The sequence below is a fragment of the Macaca fascicularis genome, chromosome 12 (assembly GCF_037993035.2).
Source record: "Macaca fascicularis isolate 582-1 chromosome 12, T2T-MFA8v1.1".
NCBI lineage: Eukaryota > Metazoa > Chordata > Mammalia > Primates > Cercopithecidae > Macaca > Macaca fascicularis.
The window spans coordinates 57,880,002-57,901,115 of NC_088386.1; the positions used below are offsets into that span (position 1 = coordinate 57,880,002).

At 34.2% G+C, this 21,114-nt stretch overlaps 1 protein-coding gene across 6 annotated transcripts in view; it reads right to left on the reverse strand.

The window, feature by feature from the left end:
• KCNH7 (potassium voltage-gated channel subfamily H member 7) overlaps positions 1-21,114 on the reverse strand; it is a 481,965-nt gene that overhangs the window by 38,208 nt on the left and 422,643 nt on the right. For 5 of the 6 annotated variants that reach the window (XM_065525576.2, XM_005573324.5, XM_015432301.4 and 2 more), the window contains one exon: positions 15,858-16,057. In XM_065525576.2, the coding sequence (XP_065381648.1) occupies positions 15,858-16,057 (200 nt within the window). Of the gene's footprint in view, positions 1-15,664; positions 16,058-21,114 lie in introns of those variants that run through there. The other variant, XM_005573327.5, reaches the window with a different exon arrangement.

Sequence of the window (21,114 nt, forward strand, 5' to 3'; positions counted from 1 at the left end):
AAACATTTATCATGTATCGTATTTTAGCATCAAATTTTTTATTGAATTGTCAACATTATGTGAGGGATATACATTGACAATCACCCCAGTTTTCAAATTTGAAAGCAGAGGCAATGCATTAGGAATTTTATTTGTAGAAAAACTAAGACTCTAAACTTAATCCAGGGCTTCTTCAATCATTTTGACTTGTCATTGCTGTCCATCAAATTGTATTTCTAAAGTTGATAACAGAATAGTGAGACATAAAATGTTTCCCATTCATCTAATTTTTTGGTTTTATAGAAAAGTAATAAAGGGTAGAAATCTAGCACAGATGATCTTTTCACTTTCTACCAGTTGGGTATTTGTTTCTCAGGAATTTTAAGACTGGACAACAATTGTTTTTGAGGGAAAGTGGATGGCTGTATTAGCAGTTATCTAACTTTTTGTAAAATATTGGAAGCTTTCAAAATAGTGGAAGTTCTCTTCCTCTACCTAACAAATTCCCCTCCTATAAAATGTATTGACTGTTACTTAGCACTCTGAATGTTCCAAATACCAATGTATCTATGAACATTTTTGCTTCTACCACTTGAGTCATAAAACAGCTGTGTGTGTTTCAAACCTATTTATGCCAGTTGAACTTGTTAGTGGAATTACATAATTCAATCATATAATACATAAAAGAATAAAATTTTGTCTAAAGAAAGAAAGCAGTGTCTCCTCCCCCTGCCTATCCCAACTATGAAAATAAAAGTGAATGCTTCAGAAATCTTTTATAAAGGTGGGTCATTAAGAAAAATGCAAACAGATTGATAGATTAGGTGTGGGATCTTAAATACCTGAAAAGTAGAAATTTTATAGTCACTAAACTCTGATTATAATCCAAGAAATCAGGAAAAACAATTAAAAAGTAACCATAAAAGAGGAGTACTTAGAAATTAAGAACAATATTCGATGATAACTTTTTGATAAAAAAAGAAACAATTTAGAAAACAATAAAAATGAGAATATTTCATTTTAATACCTGTAGAACCACTGAAAAACTTGTATTCAAAGAAATATGTACACTCTTTCTTTATTTTTGATACCTTCATTATCAAAAATAAAGGCTCAGACAACCAAATAATTTAATACAAACGTTAAGAATAATAAAGTTATCAAAAATAAGAAAGAGAAAATTAATGGAGGCAAATGCTGAAAATGAAAAGAATAGTAGCAAGCTAGCTTAAATACATCTAAGGGCTAATTCCTTGAATAAAATCAAATAGAATATATAAATCTTTCAAAGATCTGCTGAAGGAAAGAAGAGAGAGAGAAAAATATGCAAGTTCAGGAATAAGAAAAGCAGATGCATGCGCTGATTCAGAAAATATTAAATATCTTATAAGAGAAGCCTATGTGCAATTGTACAACTGTGGAAGCCTAGATAACATGCATGAACTCTTGATAAAATGCAAATTATTATATTGACTAAGGAAGAAGTAGAACAAATAATTTTACCAAGTAGAGTGGGAGAGGTGATTAAAGACCAACTATTAAAACAACCAGACGATTTTACAACTGATTTCTTTCTAACACTTAAAGAGCATATAACCACTAATGAATATCATTATAAAATAGATGCAAAATACTAAACAACTGATTAACCAATAATATCAACAATATATCAAAAAATCTATAACCAGAAGTCCTACCCAGAGGAATTAAGTAAGAAAGAGGAAAAAAAAGGCATACAAATATTAAGTCAAACTATCTCTCTTTACAGACGACATGATTCTGTATCTAGAAAACGCTATACACTCCACCAGAAGACTTCCAGATTTAATAAGCAAAGTTAGTAAACTTTCAGAATACAAAATCAATGTACTAAAATCAGTAACATTTCTATACACCAGTAACACCCAAGTTCGGAGACAAATTAAGAATGCAATCTCATTTGCCTTAGTCACATAAAGAATAAAATATCTAGGAATACAGCAGACCAAAGAGGTGAAAGTTGTCTGCAGTGAGAATTACAAAATACTACTGGAAGAAATGAGAGAGGACACAAAAAAAATTGAAAAAAAATTTCATGCTTATGGATGGGAAGTATAAATATTGTTAAAATGACCATACAGTCCAAAGCAATGTACAGATTCAATGCCATTCCTGTAAATGTACCAGTCACTTTTCACAGAATTAGACAAAATTATTCTAAAATCATATGAAACCAGAAATATGCCTGAATTACCAAAGGAATTCGAGGCAAAAAGAACAAAGCTGGAGGCATCATACTACCCAACTTCAAACTATACTAGAAGGCTACAGTAACCAAACCAGTGTGGTACTGATAGAAAAACAAACACATACTAATGGAATAGGATAGAGAAACCAGAAATAAAGCCACACACGTACAGCCACCTGATTTTCAACAAAGTTGACAATAACAAACAACGAAGAAAGGATTCCTTATTCAATAAATGATGCTGGGATAACTGGGTAGCAATATGCAGAAGAATGAAACTGGACCCTTATGTTTCTCCATCAACAAAAATTAGCTCAAGATGGATTAAAGACTTAAATATAAGACCTAAAAACAATAAAAACTCTAGAAGAAAGCCTATGAAATGACATTCCGGGCCATATCATTACCAATACCTTTTCAACCTTGGCAAAAAATTTATGACTAAATCCCCAAAAGCAATTGCAACCAAAACCAAAATTGAAAAGTGGAACCTAATTAAATGAAAGACATTCTGCACAGCAAAAGAAACTATCAACAGAGTAAACAGACAACCTACAGAACGGGAGAAAATATTTGCACACTGTGCATCTGATAAAGATCCAATATCCAGAATCTATAAGGAACTTATTAAGCAAACCAACAAGCAAAAAACAAAGAACTCCAATAAAAAGTGGGCAAAGGACACGAACAGATACTTCTCAAAAAAAGGCATACAAGTGGCCAAGAAACATATGAAAAAAATGCTTATCATCGATAATTATCAGAGAAATGCAAATCGAAACTCCACTGAGATACCATCTCACACCAGCCAGAATGGCTATTATTAAAAAATCTAAAACCAATAGATATTGGTGAGGTTGTGGAGAAAAGTGAACACTTGTACACTGCTGGTGGAAAATGTAAATTAGTTAAGTCACTATGGAAAGCAGTGTAGAGATTTTTCAAAGATCTTAAAAGAGAACTATTCCATTTAACCCAGCAGTCCCACTCTTGGGTAAATACTCAAAGGAAATTAAATTATTTTACCAAAAGGACACATGCACTTGTATGTTTATTGCAGAACTATTCAAAATAGCAAAGACATGAAACCAACCAATACAAGATGCCTATCAACAGTGGACTGGATGCAGAAAATGTGGTACATATATGCAATGGAATACTATGCAACCATAAGAAAGAATGAAATTATGTCTTTTGCAGCAACAGGGATGCAGCTGGAAGCCATTATTCTAAACAAACTAACGCAGGAATAGGAAACCAAATACTACATGTTCTCGCTTATAAGTGGCAGCTAGACATTGAATACACATGGACATAAAGATGGGAACAATAGACATTGGGGACTGCTTGAGGAGGGAGGGTGAGAAGGAAGAGTGGTAAGAAAGGGTACCACTGGGCACTATGTTCACTACCTTGGGGTCATTTGTACATCAAGCCTCAGTGACACACAATTTACCTATGTAACAAATCTGCATAGGTACCCCCAAACCTAAAATAAAAGTGGAAGAAAGAAAAAATTTTAAAAATTTTTTAAAAACTATGCTCAAGTAGGATGCATTTCATGAGTGCAAGGATATTTTAGTCATATTAGCCTTAACATTTCTTTAATTAAATCAATTATTAAGATTTTTATTAAAATAATAATTTTATTATTCTTAATTAAAAATTTAAAATTGAAATCAACTTTTTTGTCAAAATTATTTTGGAGATTCTAGAGAACCAAAAACACCCCAATAAGTGGTTGCTATTAAAAATAGAAAATGAATTTACCTCTTTTTGCTGCTGATATGATTGTATGCTTAGAACCTCCAATATTAAATCCTCAAGAGGACCACCCACCATTCAAACAAACCAGAACGAACCAAATTAAACCAAACTAAAAAGTACTATCAGAATGAGGTCAAATTGAACCAAACCAAAAATAAGTCCTTCAGAATTTGTTAAAGAAAAACAAATTGACCCAAAACTTGGTTACAGAGAAAATAAATTGAACCAAAAAAAAAAAAAATTCTGTCAGAATTTGCTAAAGTGGCTGGATAGAAGATAAATAGTTTGATTCTTTATTATCTATAAGCAAGTAAAAATGGAAATGTATAATATATTTTATTTGATTCACTATGCTATATAAAATTAATAAAGATATTTAACAATAAAGGTAAAAAATTTTAAGAAGAAAATGATAAAATCTTATTGAATTGGATTTTGTTTTTTAAGATATAAACCAGTGACTCCCAACCTTGTCTACATATTAGATTTATAAAAATACTGACACAGACTTTAAGCAATTCTGATTTAACTATTATAAAATATTTCAGATGATTTTAATGTGCAGCATGCGTGAGACTTACTATTTAAATACCAAAGTTATATTTAAATAAGAGTTAAAGTAGACCTACAATCCATTTTCTATATTTCCCAAGAAATAACAGGGAAGAAAAATGGCCAGCTACTGACAAACATTAGTGACCTGCTCCTGGCAAACACAGTAAGGGTATTTATTAGTGGAATAGTTCCCATTTATGGAGTATTTTTAGCAGGATGTATCTAAATAATCAACTATGATAGGCCAATCTTTCATTAGTAGATTTAATGGAATATGACTTTCTGGAAAATGTCATATAAGCTGCGTAATGTCCAGAATGTAAAATGTAAATGTTTAATGACCAAAAAAGATTCTGTTTAAGTGTCGTATAATAACATATATCATTTACAGTCCTACGTTAAATCTGAGCCAGAACTCATACTAACATGGCAAGGAAGATCTCTGTGCCTATGCTCATAATTCCTTAATCCTTGAAATTATTAGTAAATCTTGATAGTGGTTATGATTTCTCACTCTTGGGAGCCATATTTAACAATCTGATCTTTGGGTTAATTCAAAAACTTAACATGGAGTAAGTTGTAACTGAATTTAAAAAGTCATGTATTTTTTATGGAAGAATAAATGCTCTCAAGTAGCCAGGAGAAATAAGCAAAATAAGATTAGTAAGTGTCGACCTACCTTATCAGATATTAAAATATTATATAAAGCTGCTAAACACAAACCATTTTTTTGTTTGTTTGTTTTTTTAGACGGAGTCTTGCCCTTGTCCCCCAGGCTGGAATGCAATGGCACGATTTTGGCTCACTGCAACCTCCACCTCCTGGCTTCAAGATATTCTACTGCCTCAGCCTCCCGGGTAGCTGGGATTACAGGCGTCCCCCACCAACCATGGCCAGCTAATTTTTGTAGTTTTATTAGAGACGGGGTTTCACCATGTTGGCCAGGCTGGTCTCGAACTCCTGACCTCAGGTGATCCACCCTCCTTGGCCTCCCAAAGTGCTGGAATTACAGGCGTGAGCCCCTGTGCCCGGCCAAACCATTCTTATACTACGCTGAGTGGACAAATAGAGCAGCCTTTAGAGTCTAGATATGTATCCCAATTATACCCAGTGATGTAATGTGTAGCACAGGTGGTATTTTAATTAAATGAAAAAAAGAATGGCTTATTTAATAAATTCTACCATGACTATTTTCTATTCATGTGAAGAAAATAATTTACAAAAATAGATTTCAAACAAATTGTGGAGTTCTCTTTCTAAACATATACCAAATCTTATTAAAAAATTTAGGAAATTACTCATATAATACAAAAGTTTAGTAGGGTCTTTTTAAAACAGGAAAGGATCTATGAGCTATATAATAAAAGTTGACCAATTAGACAATATTTAAAAAAAAACAAAACTTTTGTATCCAAAAGTTATCTTAAATAAACCAACATATTGAAAAGATATTAGGATCAAATTACAATATGAAAAGCATTAATATTTACAAAGAGTTCTTATTAAATAAAATAATATAGAAAAGATACTTGAAAATATGCAAAAAAAAAATGCTAAGAATGGGCAAGTCATAGAATAAAAGCCAAATAAGGTGTGTGTATGTATATATGAATGAATGAGCATTTAACAGTAGCTCAGAAAATGTCATCAGAGTAAAAACAAACTTTCATATATCCATTAAACTGGCAAAAATTAAAAAGAACCATAACACCCAGTGCTAGTAAAGGGAAGGGGGAAAAGTACCAACATTGTTGATAGAAATGTAAATTGTTAAGCATTTTTGGAATGTAATCTTACAATAGCTATTAAAATTAAAATTACATATAATCTTTTACTCAAAAATCCCTTATCTGAGAATCTACCCATAAATATAAAAGTATAAGTAAGGAAAATATATGTAAGTGGGTTTATTGCAGTATTGTTTGAAGTGGCATGAAATTGGAAATCAAAAGAATGCCCAGCAATGTAGCCATTAGTATAAGAGAAGAAACTATTAGTATAAGTATAATATGTAGTTATATATTATTATATTATGTATTATATAGTTATAGTATATGAAATAAACTAGTATGGAATGTATGTGCCATTAAAAGGAATAAATTAGTTGTATTAGCCAACTTGGAGGTATTTTCACAAGCTATTAAGTGAGAAACATGGACTGCACATAATTAAATGTTTTTATAGATTAAATTATGCAACTATATGTGTGTGTAAATATGTATATATGTCTGTATACATGCAAATATAAGTATAATTATATTAGCATATAAAAAGGTATGGAAGTTTACACACATAGGTAATAGATAATGGGATGAGTAAAGTATAAAAATTGAAGTATAAGAAACCTTTAAAATGTTGCATTTAAAAAGTCTCTCATAAAAAAGTAGAGATGTTGCAATTTTATTTAAGTAAAATTCATAAAAAAGTAGAGATGTTGCAATTTTATTTAAGTAAAATTTGTGTATATGAGAAGGCAAATAACTTTTTATCTAAGGAATGCAAGCCCCTTTAAATTATGAGGTCTATAGAGGCAATGACATGTGAGTGCAGTCACATCTTACTCCCCACCTTAAGCTAAGTAATCCAGCTGCTATCGGGACTCTAGACTGAGAGATCCACCAATTGATAGAAATTGACCTAACAACACTATATGCTGGATACCATAAATCATGCCCTATAGTTTAACAATGTATAGCAAATCACTAACCAGTGCTATTTCTGTAAACCAATGAGAGTTCCTGACAAGCAACTTTTCTAATTGCCCACTCTCCTGATTTGTCCCTTAAAAAATAGAAAAATAACAACAACAACAACAACAACAACAACAACAACAACAAAACGAGCAAAACAAAACCAAAAAATCTTTGAGCCTGTCCTTTGTTCTCTGGAGCATTTCCCAGTGTTTCCCAGCTGCAAGTCCTCAACGTTGGTCTAAATAAACTCTTTATGTAAATTTTGCTTCAGTTTCTTTCTTTAGATTGACACATATCTATGAAATGTGCACCATCAGAGAAGATGCTTCCCAATTTAAAAACAAATTCTTATCAGGCTATGATAAGTCTGTAAGAGGAAAAATGGACGTATATGATATGTCACAAGTATGGTTGCAAGGTGATGTTACATCGGGGTGTTGTCTCTAAGTGAAAAGATATAAAGTACTTTTTAATTACTGTAAAACAAATTTTTGTACTGTTTGATAATTTACAATGATTCTGTACTTTAATTTGAAAAAAGTTAGGTCTTCCTAATGTTTCCTTTAACTTTGCTTCAGTGATTGGTTAAGATATTTTTTCTCTTTAAGAACTGCCAATATAAAAGCCATAAGCATATGAGAACCAATCATTAATGTTTAATAACGATTTTTTCAAAAAAATTTATAGATCTCAATTCTGTATGCTAAGATGGGTGAGAATGAAAGGAAAGGGAATAAAGCAAGGTGCAGATTTAAATTGCCATTGAATGTTATTCCCATATTTAGAAAGCATGGGATATAAATGTTACGTAACCTAGTACTTTTTTTCATTCTGACCACTGTTTACATGCTTCCACTCTGCTTTTACTCCAAGAATGTCTCTGTCTATGATTACTCTAGGCCAGCCTATATATTTTTGTTTGTCTTTTAGAAGTCTGGCGTGTAAAATTTTGCACCATGTAGCTGTTTTTCTGGCATTATACTCTCCTTTGTTCTTTAGATATCTAGTCAAAGGGAATTGCTTTATTATAATTCTCTGACCTCACTGTGGTGTTGCCTGCTATTAAATATTAAGAATAGCTCATACGCTGGGCACAGTGGCTCACGCCTGTAATCCTAGCACTTTGGGAGTCTGAGGAGTACAGATCACAAGGTCAGGAGTTCGAGACCAGCCTGGCCAATATAGTGAAACCCCATGTCTACTAAAAATACAAAAATTGGCCGGGCATGGTGGCGAGTGCCTGTAGTACCAGCTACTGGGGAGACTGAGACAGGAGAATCGCTTGAACCTGGGAGGTGGAGGTTGCAATGAGCTGAGATCTTACCACTGCACTCCAGCCTGGGCAACAGTGTGAGACTCCATCTTTTAAAAAAAGAATAGCTCATAGACAAAACAGATAAAATTATAGTTAGGCTCTGGGCTAAATCCGTATCTTGGAAAACACATTTTTCTATCACTCACACCTTTCTATTCACAGCACAGAATCAGATGATAGCTTGAGATTCACCTCTATGATCCAAGTAAAATAATTTAGCCTTTGTGGAGAGTGAGACTTTGGCTTATTTTCCCACTATGGCCGGTTTTCCTAACCACAGACATGTTTTAGCTTTGTGTGGGTTGCACAGCATACTGATCTAAGAAGATTAACGGAAGAGAGGGCAGAATGAATGACAGTGTATATGGAAATGATTCAGCATAGCTCTGGAGTGTTAAAAAATGCATCATCACAGGTGATGCCCCCCAACCCAATCCAATAAAGAAAGCTCTTATCAGATAGTCCCTAAGGTGAACGTAGAGTTCTACTGGGAGTGGCTCACCTGAATAATAGGAGCCCAAGATGCAAAGTAAAGGAGATTTCTTTTTAGGTATATCTGGCATAAAACATGTAATGATTATGTATTTTTTCCATCCACGCTCATCCACATGGATTGCAATATGTCTAAACTGAGAAAAACAATTAAAATATATCTAAATTTCTTGAGCTATTGCTGCTTTAAGGCTATATGATAATTTGGTCTAAGATGAATTACATCTGAATGTTTTCACTTTTAAAAAAATGATTATGAAATATGACATATTGGGTGGACCATTTTCATATCCATTTATAACATCAATCCCAGTCCACTGGGTATGTCTTCTACTAAAGAAAATATTGGGCTTTTATTTTGGAAAAAAAATTGTGGATGCCTTGATTCCATTAGGTTTAAGAAATGCTGAGTTATTCTAGTATTTGAATGAAAAGAGACTTAAAATCATATTTCCAAAGAATATGTTATAACTGAACTTTGATGATCTCTATTTTTTATTAGTGGCTTAACCTGTGTTGATTATCAAGTGATCTGAAACTGAATTGAGTTGAGTTATTCCTGTGCTCCTACCACTCCAAAGTTTTTTGAAACACATCATACCCTTCAGCATAAGAAATTCCACTCTACAGTTCTATTCAAATAGGAACATTATTTTAAGGATTTAAAAAACAATTTGAGACATCATTTCTACCTTCCAACTACTGTAAGAGTAAAATTATTAATAAACAGAGAAACTGAAGCATCAAAGTAGGTTCACCACCTCAGTGTAATGTTTCTGTAGACTTTTTATAATACGGAAAGCTCTAGGGCATACTGTCATTATTTTTCTTGACTTAAAATGGGCTAAAGCTCAGATCCTACCACTGAAGAACTCACTTTGCATAGAAGCAGCATGATTACAACTGTAAATAAGTCCTCCTTGTTGATGGTTGGAGACCAGGATGAAGTGACCATCATCACTTGTGAAAGATGAACATGTACCATTTGTGACCTGAAAACATTAGCTGCCTGTCTTAAGCTTGACATTGCTCATGTCAGGGGGCTCCAGATGGTGTTTTCTTGTTCTTTGTGATATTTTGAAGCACTGTAGGGTAAGTAGCCTTGGTGTAAAATAGGAAAGGCAAGTGAACTTTGCCTTTTAAAAGCACCTGCTATTAAGGAGCTGGCTACAGTAGGTGATCATGAGTGATAAATTTGTGTGTTCATAGTGGTAGACTTCTTGCCAGTGTGAAATTTAAGTACATTCCCAGTTTCTGCAGAGCCAGGCAATTCCTGTCAACTAATCTACACGCAGATGACAACATCTTTTCAAGTGCATTGTGCAAAACTATTACTTTAATTCAACTCTTAAATGGTAACTAGGTATTTATTTATAGAAAACCAAAAGGTGTGCCAGTCCTGTGGGTCATTATCATTTAAATGTAGGTTTTGGTCAATCTTTATGCCCCCTTTTAAATGCATGAAGGATTATCTGGATATGAGGGCATCATATTTCTAAAATTTTATTACAGCTGTATGATACACATATCAGTCTAGGTCATGGACTGTATATATCAACGTCAGTAGATTAAAAATCATTAGAAAAAAGTAAGGGAGAGGAAAGCAATACAGTGAAGGCAAGCCATGCTACTTTGCAAATTTTGCTTTTACATTTCTGATGGAGTATATTGTCACAAGGATTGTTTTCATCCGAGTTGCTGAATTGAACATAACTGAAAGAGTTCACCATTACACTTCACTATGGTGTATCAAAACACTCTGTGATCTAAATATAAAGGTCTGGCCCAGATGAAGTCTTTTAAATAAGTGTAGAGAATGATTGTAACACAGTTTTTGATGGAGTAGGGTTAGATTGTAGATGCAGAGATAAGCTCTGTGTTAGTAGCGGAGGCGACTCTGACAGATCACAGAGAAACTAAAAGTTGTGCAGGTAAAGAAAGTCAAATTTTTATTAAAATGTTCCTTGGAAATCACATCAGCTCCAAGCAATATAAATTTCTATTAAACAGTATATCATTTTTTAAAATTTTTTTGAGGCAGAGTCTCGCTCTGTCGCCCAGGCTGGAGTGCAGTGGCGCAATCTCGGCTCACTGCAAGCTCCGCCCCCCCAGGTTCACACCATTCTCCTGCCTCAGCTTCCAGAGTAGCTGGAACTACAGGCGCCCGCCACCACGCTTGGCTAATTTTTTTTTTTTTTTTTTGGATTTTTAGTAGAGACGGGGTTTCACCGTGTTAGCCAGGATGGTGTCAATCTCCTGACCTCGTGATCCGCTCGCCTCGGCCTCCCAAAGTGCTGGGATTACAGGCGTGAGCCACGGCGCCCGGCCTACATCATTTTTTTTATTATTCTCTTTTCCACTTTTAACTGGCTTTGTTCATAGGGTCCATTACAGGTCTATGTTGTGTCACTCAAAATCTCACTATGATCCTAAGTTTTTTAAAGCCTATTAAGCTAACTCAAAAGCTCCAAAATCTCTCCCTGTCTTGAGCTACACTTCTATCTTGCACTTCCTCCTTTCTCAGGATTCATCTAGTCTCTGCTTGACCTAGGAAACTGAACAATGCAATGGAAGTACCATCAAGTTCCCTTCTCAACCTGCAAGCTAATACCTTCACCCTTTCTCTTTTCTTTCCTGCCTGTCTTTAAGAAAAACTTACCTATCCACCCAGATGAGAGTTTATACCTCTTCCTAGGCTCTTATTCCAACCACTTTCTATGTCTGTCTCTCAAAATTTCCTCCATTAATGTCCCAGGCTAAAAAAAAGGAACTATTCCCTTTTCTTATTAAAAGAAATGAAAACTGTTTCTGGATTACCTGAGTACCTGAGTTGGGGGATGGGAAGCAGATAGGTTAGAATTGCCATCCTCAAGCAGAAAAGCTCCCATAATAACGTTTTTGCACATTTAGCATATTCGAGTTCTGGTGCTTTCAAAATATTGGAAAACAACAAGTTTGATGAAATTGCAGAGAGGTTAAGTGACTTGTCCAAGAGTAGTGGCAGACTGAGAGTTAGTTTTTAGGTCTTCTGAATCTCTATTCTGCATTTTTTATATTATCTGGGCATTATTTGGTGGGGGCAGAGGTGCTATTTTCAGGTAAGAAGTAAATTCTCCATTAAATGCTCATACAGGCACTTCTTCCATGCAATTATAATATTAAATTTAGGAGTAGCCTCTGCCCTAAATAGTTTATTTCTCTTCATCCGGAAAAATATATGGACCATGGTCATTGGAGTACTTCTTTGTGTGTGTGTATGTGTGTGTGTGTGTGTGTGTGTGTGTGTGTGATGTGAGGCCGCTTGATTCTACAGTGACATGAAAGATGATTTTCATTACTGTGGTAGTGCTGTAACTAAAACAGTGTTAGGTAACCTCAGAAAGTTTCAGACTATATCAGAAGACAGCTTTGATTTGGAGAAATTCATTGAGATGCTATCAGTCCTACTCTGAAAAAAGTATCTCTTCACTCCTAATTAAAAATGTTGGAGGTAGAGGGAAGAGAGGTTTCCAGAATTAACTTCTGCACATCTTTCATATGATTTTTACTATTCCTAATATGAGATCACACTCAAAAGAACATGATCTAGGCCAGGCGTGGTGACTCTCGCCTATAATCCCAGCACTTTGGGATGTCAAGGTGGCAGATCACTTGAGATCAGGAGTTCGAGACCATCCTGGCCAACATGGTGAAAGCCTATCTCTACTAAAAATACAAAAATTAGCCAGGTGTGGTGGCATGTGCCTGTTATCCCAGCTACTCAGGAGGCTGAGGCAGGAGAATTGCTTGAACCCAGGAGGTAGAGGTTGCAGCGAGCCTAGACGGCACTGCTGCACTACAGCCTGGGCAATAGAGCAAGACTCTGCCTCAAAACAAAAACAAAAACAAAACAAAACAAAACACTGTGATTCTTTCAGTGGCTTCATTATTCTGGCCCATTTCCTTTTGTACTCTGAACCATCTGGCTCAATTAAAAGGGAGTCCATACTTGTTCCCACAGTGCTTTAAGTTTTGAAACACTCTGGTAATAGCTTTTACACAAAAAGCAAAAGATGCAGGGATTAAAGGATATGGCCACACTTTTTAGGTCAATTATTTCTTATTTTTTTGGTCTATCAAACAATCAAATGGTTTTGTTCATAAAAATAATTTTAAGTCAATCAATACAGTGTGATTGAGTATCTTGTACTTCATTTGGACATGGTTGAACAGTGAAAATGACCTGAAATGTTTTATGAGAAATTATATTTAAGGTTATACTTAAAATATCATGGAATGCTGATGCAAAATACAAGTTAAATATGCTTTTATGTGTGATAATACATAAATTTGAATGATTTTAAACTGCGATTAAATTACAATTTAGTTGACAATACATAGGGATTTTAAGTGTGGTTTTGGAGGTAAAAAAAATCCATTTTGATTTTTTTTAACCTCTCAATAGTCTAAGAGTATAGTTGTTTTTTCTCTAATCAACTTTGTTTCATAAGTAGTGCTTAACAAGTAAGCATCTTCCATTTGCTGAGTGTTCAGAGTTATCTTGCAGTTCGCTTACTCACTTTGCAGTCACAAAATGAGAAATGTAGACACTGTACACAAACAAGAAGTCCGTGCAAAGTCAAGCTCTCAAAACCACATGCAAGACTCAGCAGCACATGGTTTAGAGCTCACACACTCCAGGACGATGTAATACAGGCATGCAGATGAGAGGAAAGAAAAGCACCTACATCATGAAAATAGAAGATAATGAAAGAGAATGACATTTTATTTATGACAATTATCTAATGCAAACCGTATACCCATAGCCTTTACCAGAGTCGGGATAGGGGCAGAGAAGTGAGTTTTTATGGGGACTGGGAAATTGTATATAAATATTGTTAGAGGTCAAGTCATTGTTAAAGTTAAGGATTTCTATTCTGTACTTGGCCTCTTCCAGGTTGTCTTCCCCAGTTTCTTGCTTTGTATTTCCTCAGCTACGTCATGCAAAAAAGATCAGAACTAACATTGGAAATCATTTAACAAGCTCTAAACCTGACAGATAACAAGGGTGTTCTCCACAATTTACACGAGAATCAAATTGGATATAAATACCTCCTGTTCTTACCGGTGGGTGTTGTGATTCCATTTATTAAGGTGTGAAGCAGACAGGAAAGAGATAAATCTTTCATAAGTACATTGTAAATAGGCAAGTGGTATATAAACCATATTCATAGGTAATAGAGTCAAACAATGAAAGGTAAATAGTTGTCACAAAATAGACTTTATCACAAAAAAATGGTCACAAAACTAGAGTTACATGGAGGGGGGTAAAATAATTGTTTTGCTACTGTTTTTGAAATAATCTGGCAGTATGGAACAACAAAAAATGAGTGATGTGTTTTGATTAAAAATTCTTGACACTGCTTCAGCCAACCCAGCAGCAGAGAGTCCCCAAAAGACTTTGAATGCTGACACCTTTGTTAAACAATAACAGTGATGGAAATATAGAAAAGTGATCAACATGTAGGTGCTCTTTCTTGTGAGATTAAAGTGTTCCTTTGGGGGATCAATTTACAAATGAATTTTTCACAAGGAACTTTGGGATGATTAGAAACGACTCAAGGGGTTTTACGTGAAAAGTGCTCATTTGATTAGCTCTTCAAATTGTCATTTTTGTCATGGCATGTCCTTCTCAATCAAATACATCACACACAGGTATGATAAACTTATCCATATATAAATATTACTTTCAAATTGGGTAATATTTGCAGTGCTTTCTGCACCATTCCTGTTAATTTTGAACCCTTCTTTCTTTATTAGACTATTACTGGTTAAACAGAAAGTACCATTTTAAATTGTACAGGCTCACTTACACAAAAATTGTTTCATGCAATTGACATAATTAAATGTGAGTGCTTTTATTTTCTGAGAAATTCTTAGAAACAGGGTTCTTGCCCAGTGGAGGAGTAGCCATATGGGAAGCCACCATATTTTTGTTCCTTTTTTTCTGGCGCTCTATGATACATCATCGAATTTGGATTTGCTGTATAATTTATTTAGAAACCAGCCTTTATAGCCAAATTGCAAGGTAAAAGAAAGTGGGCAATTCTCCTAATAATCAAAAGAGGTCTTTGGACCACATTAGTATCATTAAAAGTGTTGATTTTTGAGCAGTGATACAGGAAGGGAGGTTATGACAGGTGATTGTTGATGTTGAATTTGCTTAAAAGGTGAAGGAAAAATATGAAGGGATCCATATTTCCCCCTTGAAAGGAAAGACGCATTAAACCAGGTACAGTAAAAGGGCACAGCGTAGATCGTTTAAAATATAGAAAAAAACATTCTTAAAGTGTGAAACTTCCTATCACAAAATGCTTATGTATACTTAAGCTCCCTGACCTCTCCTATAAGTTTTCAATTTCCTGTCTTTTAAAGTGTGTTAACCTGAGATCTCTGTTTGGGGGCATCATAATTGTTACCATTTACTTGCCAAACCTTATTGCAACTGGATCCAACTATTTTTGGGGGGTGTTGGCAATGAGGCCATGCAGTAAAAACCCAAGTCCCAGCTAAAGCAATGCTCTCTCTCACCAGAAGTGGGAACTCTACTACACACAGTTATATCAGTTTGCATCATGTTATAATGCCTTTGCCACACAGTGTAACTAGATATAGCACCATGCAATGCCATGAATTGAGAATGAGAGACTATCTCCAGGGGAGAAAATACACATCCGAGAGAAGAAAACAAAAGCAAGGGGTTCAAAGCTGGTGATTCTGGCTTTTATTCCATTTTGGCTATCACTATAATGCCTGTGGCACTTTCATTTTGGAAAACAGACATACATACCATGTTCATGTCAATGCCATTGGTGTAAGTCCATGCGTGCTGGAAATATTCTTCAAGACGTTGCCTCAGAGGGTTGGGGATTTGGTGAAAGCGAATGAATTCTTTTACTCGCAGCATCTGCATGTGGTACCTGGCAGTTCCCGAGTATAGTCTTTGGATAATTGCAGATACATTCCCAAAAATGCTTGCATACATTAGTGCTGGATTGGATAAAAAACAAAGTTATGGGGGAAACATAGGCAAGTTATATATTGTTAGAGTATCAAGCATGAGGATTTTGATTATCTCAGTCTAGTGAGGATTTACCATTGGATCATGGGGAAAAAAAGCAGTTAAACTAAAACTGCTTTACATTTCATAATTTTAGTGATAAAGCTGGAGAGGGAAAGTATCCAAATTCATCATGGATTCTAAATGAAAGTGAAAACTCACATTGTTTATAATATCAGCTTGTGGCTGGGAGCATTGACTAGGGAGAAATGCATTTGAAATAAACCCTTTCATTTGAAAAAGAAGGCATGTCATGGCTCACCAAAAATACATTTTCTTGAAAAAAATATGAGGCAAAAGTGTCTTTTAGGGATTTAAAAACCCTTTTTGAATTGGAGTTAACATATTAGTTTTAAATTGTGACTTATTTCTGCCTCTCAGCCTCAAATCTAACTTTGTAGAAGAAAAATCTATTATTAAATTTGAGATTATTTTGAATACATTAGGTTTGTTAAGGGATAACAAATTCTTTTAAGAAACTCAGTTTCTTTGGAGTGTTAATTTGTATACAGTTCTTAATCTATTCCAATTCATTTTCATAGTATTTTTGCATAAGAAACATATCTCTGGCTTAGAAAAATTCACATAGCTTCATTTTTATAGGGAAAAAATAGAACACATTTTTGTTCTTTCATCTATGGGAAGAAACTGCTATGAGATCCCTTGCTATATAATCAGCATTTAGGAAGAATATCTGTATTGGTGCTTCTTCCACTAAATCTTCATGATTTAAAATAAGCTCTTTAAGCACTTTCTCTCTTTTTAATATTTGTATTCATTTCTAATAATCCTAAAAATAAACGCTATTCTCTGTACAGAAAGTCACATCACGATATAAAATCTGAATATTGATCTTTGGGCATCTATCAGAAACTGAGAGATATGGTAACATATGTTTAAGTCACTGGAATAGCTATATACCAGGGTGGGGAAAACAGCAACAACAAAAGAGTCTGAAGTGTTTAATTAAAGTAAATTCAAACAACACATTTTTTTCCTCAAACAAATTTTACAATTGCTTCTATAAGCCACTTAATCATTTCCAAAGTAGGCTTTGGCCAGTTTCTGGCCATGTTTTAAACTAGTATGTTTTCCTGAGCACTTGCTTGCTTTTCCATCTCACCTTGTTCGCTTATCTTATCATGCTTGGTTATCAAGATCCTTATGTACCATAGATATCCCAAGTAAGAGAATGTCCCGGGGAAAGCAGTGACCCCTTGTTTTTATCTATTTAAGGGGACGAAAGTTGGGGAGATGTGGTGGTTAATTTTATATCAACTTGACTGGGCCACAGTGTGCCTGGATATTTGGTTACACAAATATTCTGGATGTGTCTGTGAGGGGTTTGCAGAGGAGATTAGCATTTGGGTCAGTAAACGAGTAAAGCAGTTTGTCCTCCCCACTGTGGGTGGGCTGCATCCAACTTATTGAAGTCCTGAATAGAAGAAAAAGGGGAAGTAAAGGAGAATGAACTCTCTGCTTGACTGTCTGAGCTGAATATCAGTCTTCTCCAGCCTTTGGACTTGCACTCGGACTCAGACTGAAACCACATCATTGGCTCTCCCTGGTCTAGACACAGTTACTGAGTACAGATCTTGAGAATTTTCAGCCTCTATAACTGTGTGAGCCAATTTCTTCTAATAAATCTCTTTATATCTTTATCTATATTCAAATATATATGTCTTTCCAATATCTATCTTTTGGTTCTGCTTCTCTGGACATCCAGACTAACACAGGAGATCTCTAGTGAGGCTGAATTGGCATATATAAGAGACATTAATCCTCTGTAAGGTAGAGCAGATGTTTGAATTGTATCTTCTACATGAAGAAAAGGTGGGCCTAAATTGTTTTTGAGTAAATGAATCATTCTTTAAATAGAGAATTAACAATATTTGCCAGAAATTGATTCCTGTGATCCAAGGACATTCATGTGAAAAACACGCTTTACTTATCCCAAATGTAGTGGGGAAACAATCACATGTGATGTTACGTTTCCAAAATACCTATCAAGTGCTCAGGAAGTAGATTTAATCAGAGGGCATGAAATCAATGCTATTTTTTTTAACCTAAACCACACATGATCAAGAAACACGTGTTTTATCTAAACCATTACATGATCAAGAAAGATCAGGAAAAAATCTTATTTATTAAATAGATTTTAGCAAATTAGATGTTATTTGAATGGTAGAGTTTTATCTCTACCATCAAAATTAACCAAAATGTTAAAGTCATAAACAAGCATTTCCCACTAGCTGTCAAGATGAAAAAAAATCTAGATTATAAGTACATAGTTGAACAGATAAGTGACTAATTCATGGTTGGGCACAGTGGCTCACGCCTATAATCCCAGAACTTTGGGAGGCCGAGGCAGGTGGATCACCTGAGCTGAGGGGTTCGAACCCAGTTTGGGCAACATGGCAAAACCCCATCCCTACAACAAATACAAACATTAGCCGGGTATCTTGCTGTGTGCCTGTAGTACCAGCTATTACGGAAGCTGAGGCACGAGAATCGTTTGAACCAGGGAGGTGCAGGTTGCAGTGAGCTAAGATCATGCCACTGCACTCCAGCCTGGGTGACAGAGTGAGACCCTATCTCAAAAACAAACACACAAACAAACAAAAAAACAAAAAGTGACCTGAAATACTTATTTTTAGGAAATTCTGTGATTATGACTTTTTAAATTAATATAAAGACATTAATCTTTTTCCTATTTTTTAGGAAGGAAATGGAGCTAGAGATTGTAAGCTAGAGAGAAGAATAAAATACTTATATTCTGTACATATTATTTAGTTGATGCCCAACTGGCAAAAATATCAATCAAAAGCAAGTTGACAGACTATGGATATCTAGGCATCTCTCCTTAACTCAATAATTTTAGTTTTATAAAATAGGGAGTTCTTTTTTCATCCAAATGGTTTGCTTTAGTTTAGGTATTATAGAAATAAAACAGGTGTATCTTAAAACTTCCTTCAGCACACCACACCTTAATTTTGATATAGTAACCATACTAATACATTTGATTGGTCAGAAGATATTAGCTGAAACATGTTGACAAACAAATACACCTGCATTCTTACTACATAAATTTAAACAATTCTGTAACTTAATAAAATAAATTTTATTGATTTATAATTTATATGTAAGATGTACCTATTTTAAGTGTATAATTCAATTAGTTTTGACAAATATATACACCCCTGTAAACACACTCATGATATAGAACATTTGCTTCACTCTAAAAGTCTCCTTGTGTTCCTTGGCTGCTTGCAATCACTCACTTCAGACCTTAGACAACCACTGAGCTCCTTTATGCCATTACAGATTAGTCTGAATTTTCTAGGATTTTATATAAGTGGAATCATAATGTACATATTCATTATGTACATTTGTGACTGACTTCTTTTGCTCAACATGTTTTTGAGAATCATTCTGTTGTGTGTATCAGTAATTTGTTTTTTTTTTTAATTGCTGAATTGATTTGCATCATATGGCTATACCACAGTTTGTTTATCTCTTCTCCTGTTGATGGAAACCTTGCTGTTTCTAGTTTTTGGCTATTACGAATAAAACTGCCATGAACATTTGTATACAAGACTTTGTGTGGGCATATATTTTCATTTCTTTTAAACACCTAAGAGTGGAATTGCTGAGTTGTGTGGTATGTTTAACTTCATAAGAAACTGCCAAACTGTTTTTCAAAGTTGTATCATTTTACATTCTCACCAGCAATGTATGAAAATACTAGTTGTTCCATATCCTCTCCAGCATTTGGTTTTGTCAGTCTTTAATTTTAACCATTGTAGTGTACATGTGTAATATCTCATTAGGGTTTTAATTTTCATTTTCCTGACGATTAATAACATTTTTTTCATGTCTTTATTAGTCATTCATGTATATTTCATGAACTGTCTTTTCAAATACTTTAACCATTTTTAAATTGAGTTGTCTTCTTATTATGGATTTGTAAGAATTATTGATATATTCTGGATATAAGTCCTTTTTTGACCTCGGTATTGAAAATATTTTCTTCAAGTATACCATTTGTCCATTCCTTTTCTTAATGGTGTTTTTTGAAGTGTAGAAGTTATTAATTTTGATGAAATCCAATTTATCAATTTTTATTGTATGATTCAGGGTTATTTTTGTTTGTTTCAGTTTTGGTAATGTGTATAATTCAAATAATTTTATTATTTGATCTAAATTGTCAAGTTTATTGTTCTTTATAATGTTCTTTTCTTATCCTTTTAATGTCCATAAGATTTGTGTTATTATCTTTCTTTCATACAGGACAGTAACTTACGTTCTCTCTTTTAGTCTAGTTGGAGGCTTATCAGTTTTACTGATTTTAAAAATTACTTCCATTAACTTTCTCTCTTGTTTGTTTTCTATTTTTATTGACTTCTGCTCTTATATCTATTATTTCTTTTCTTCCAGTTGTATTAGGTTTTAATTTGCTTGCCTTTTACTAGCTTCTTAAAATACAAGCTTAGATTTTTGATTTTAGATCTCATTTTTAAATAAAAACACTTAAAGCTATAGATTTATCTCTAAAAAATGCCTTAGGTGCCCTATACAAGTTTTGATACATTTTGTTTCCATTTTCATTAAGTTAAAAATAGTTTGTAATTTTCCATGTGATTTCTTCTTTGAACTGTGAGTTATTTGGAACTTATTTCTGAACATCTGGGGACTTTCTAAATATCTATCAGTTTTTATTCCTACTCCTTGTCTCCTTGTCCTCTTCCTCCTTCTCCTCATCTTCTTCCTCCTTTTCCTCTTCCTTCTTTTATTGTTGATTTCTGGTTTCTCTATCATCAGACAAATACTTTGTATGATTTTAGCATTTCCAAATTTATTGAGACTTGTTTTGTAGCCCAGCATGTGGCTTGTCTACTGGTAAATGTTCCATATATGCTAGAAAAGAACATGTATTCTGCTGGTATTTTATAATTGTCAATATACCAAGTTTAGCTGATAGTATTCT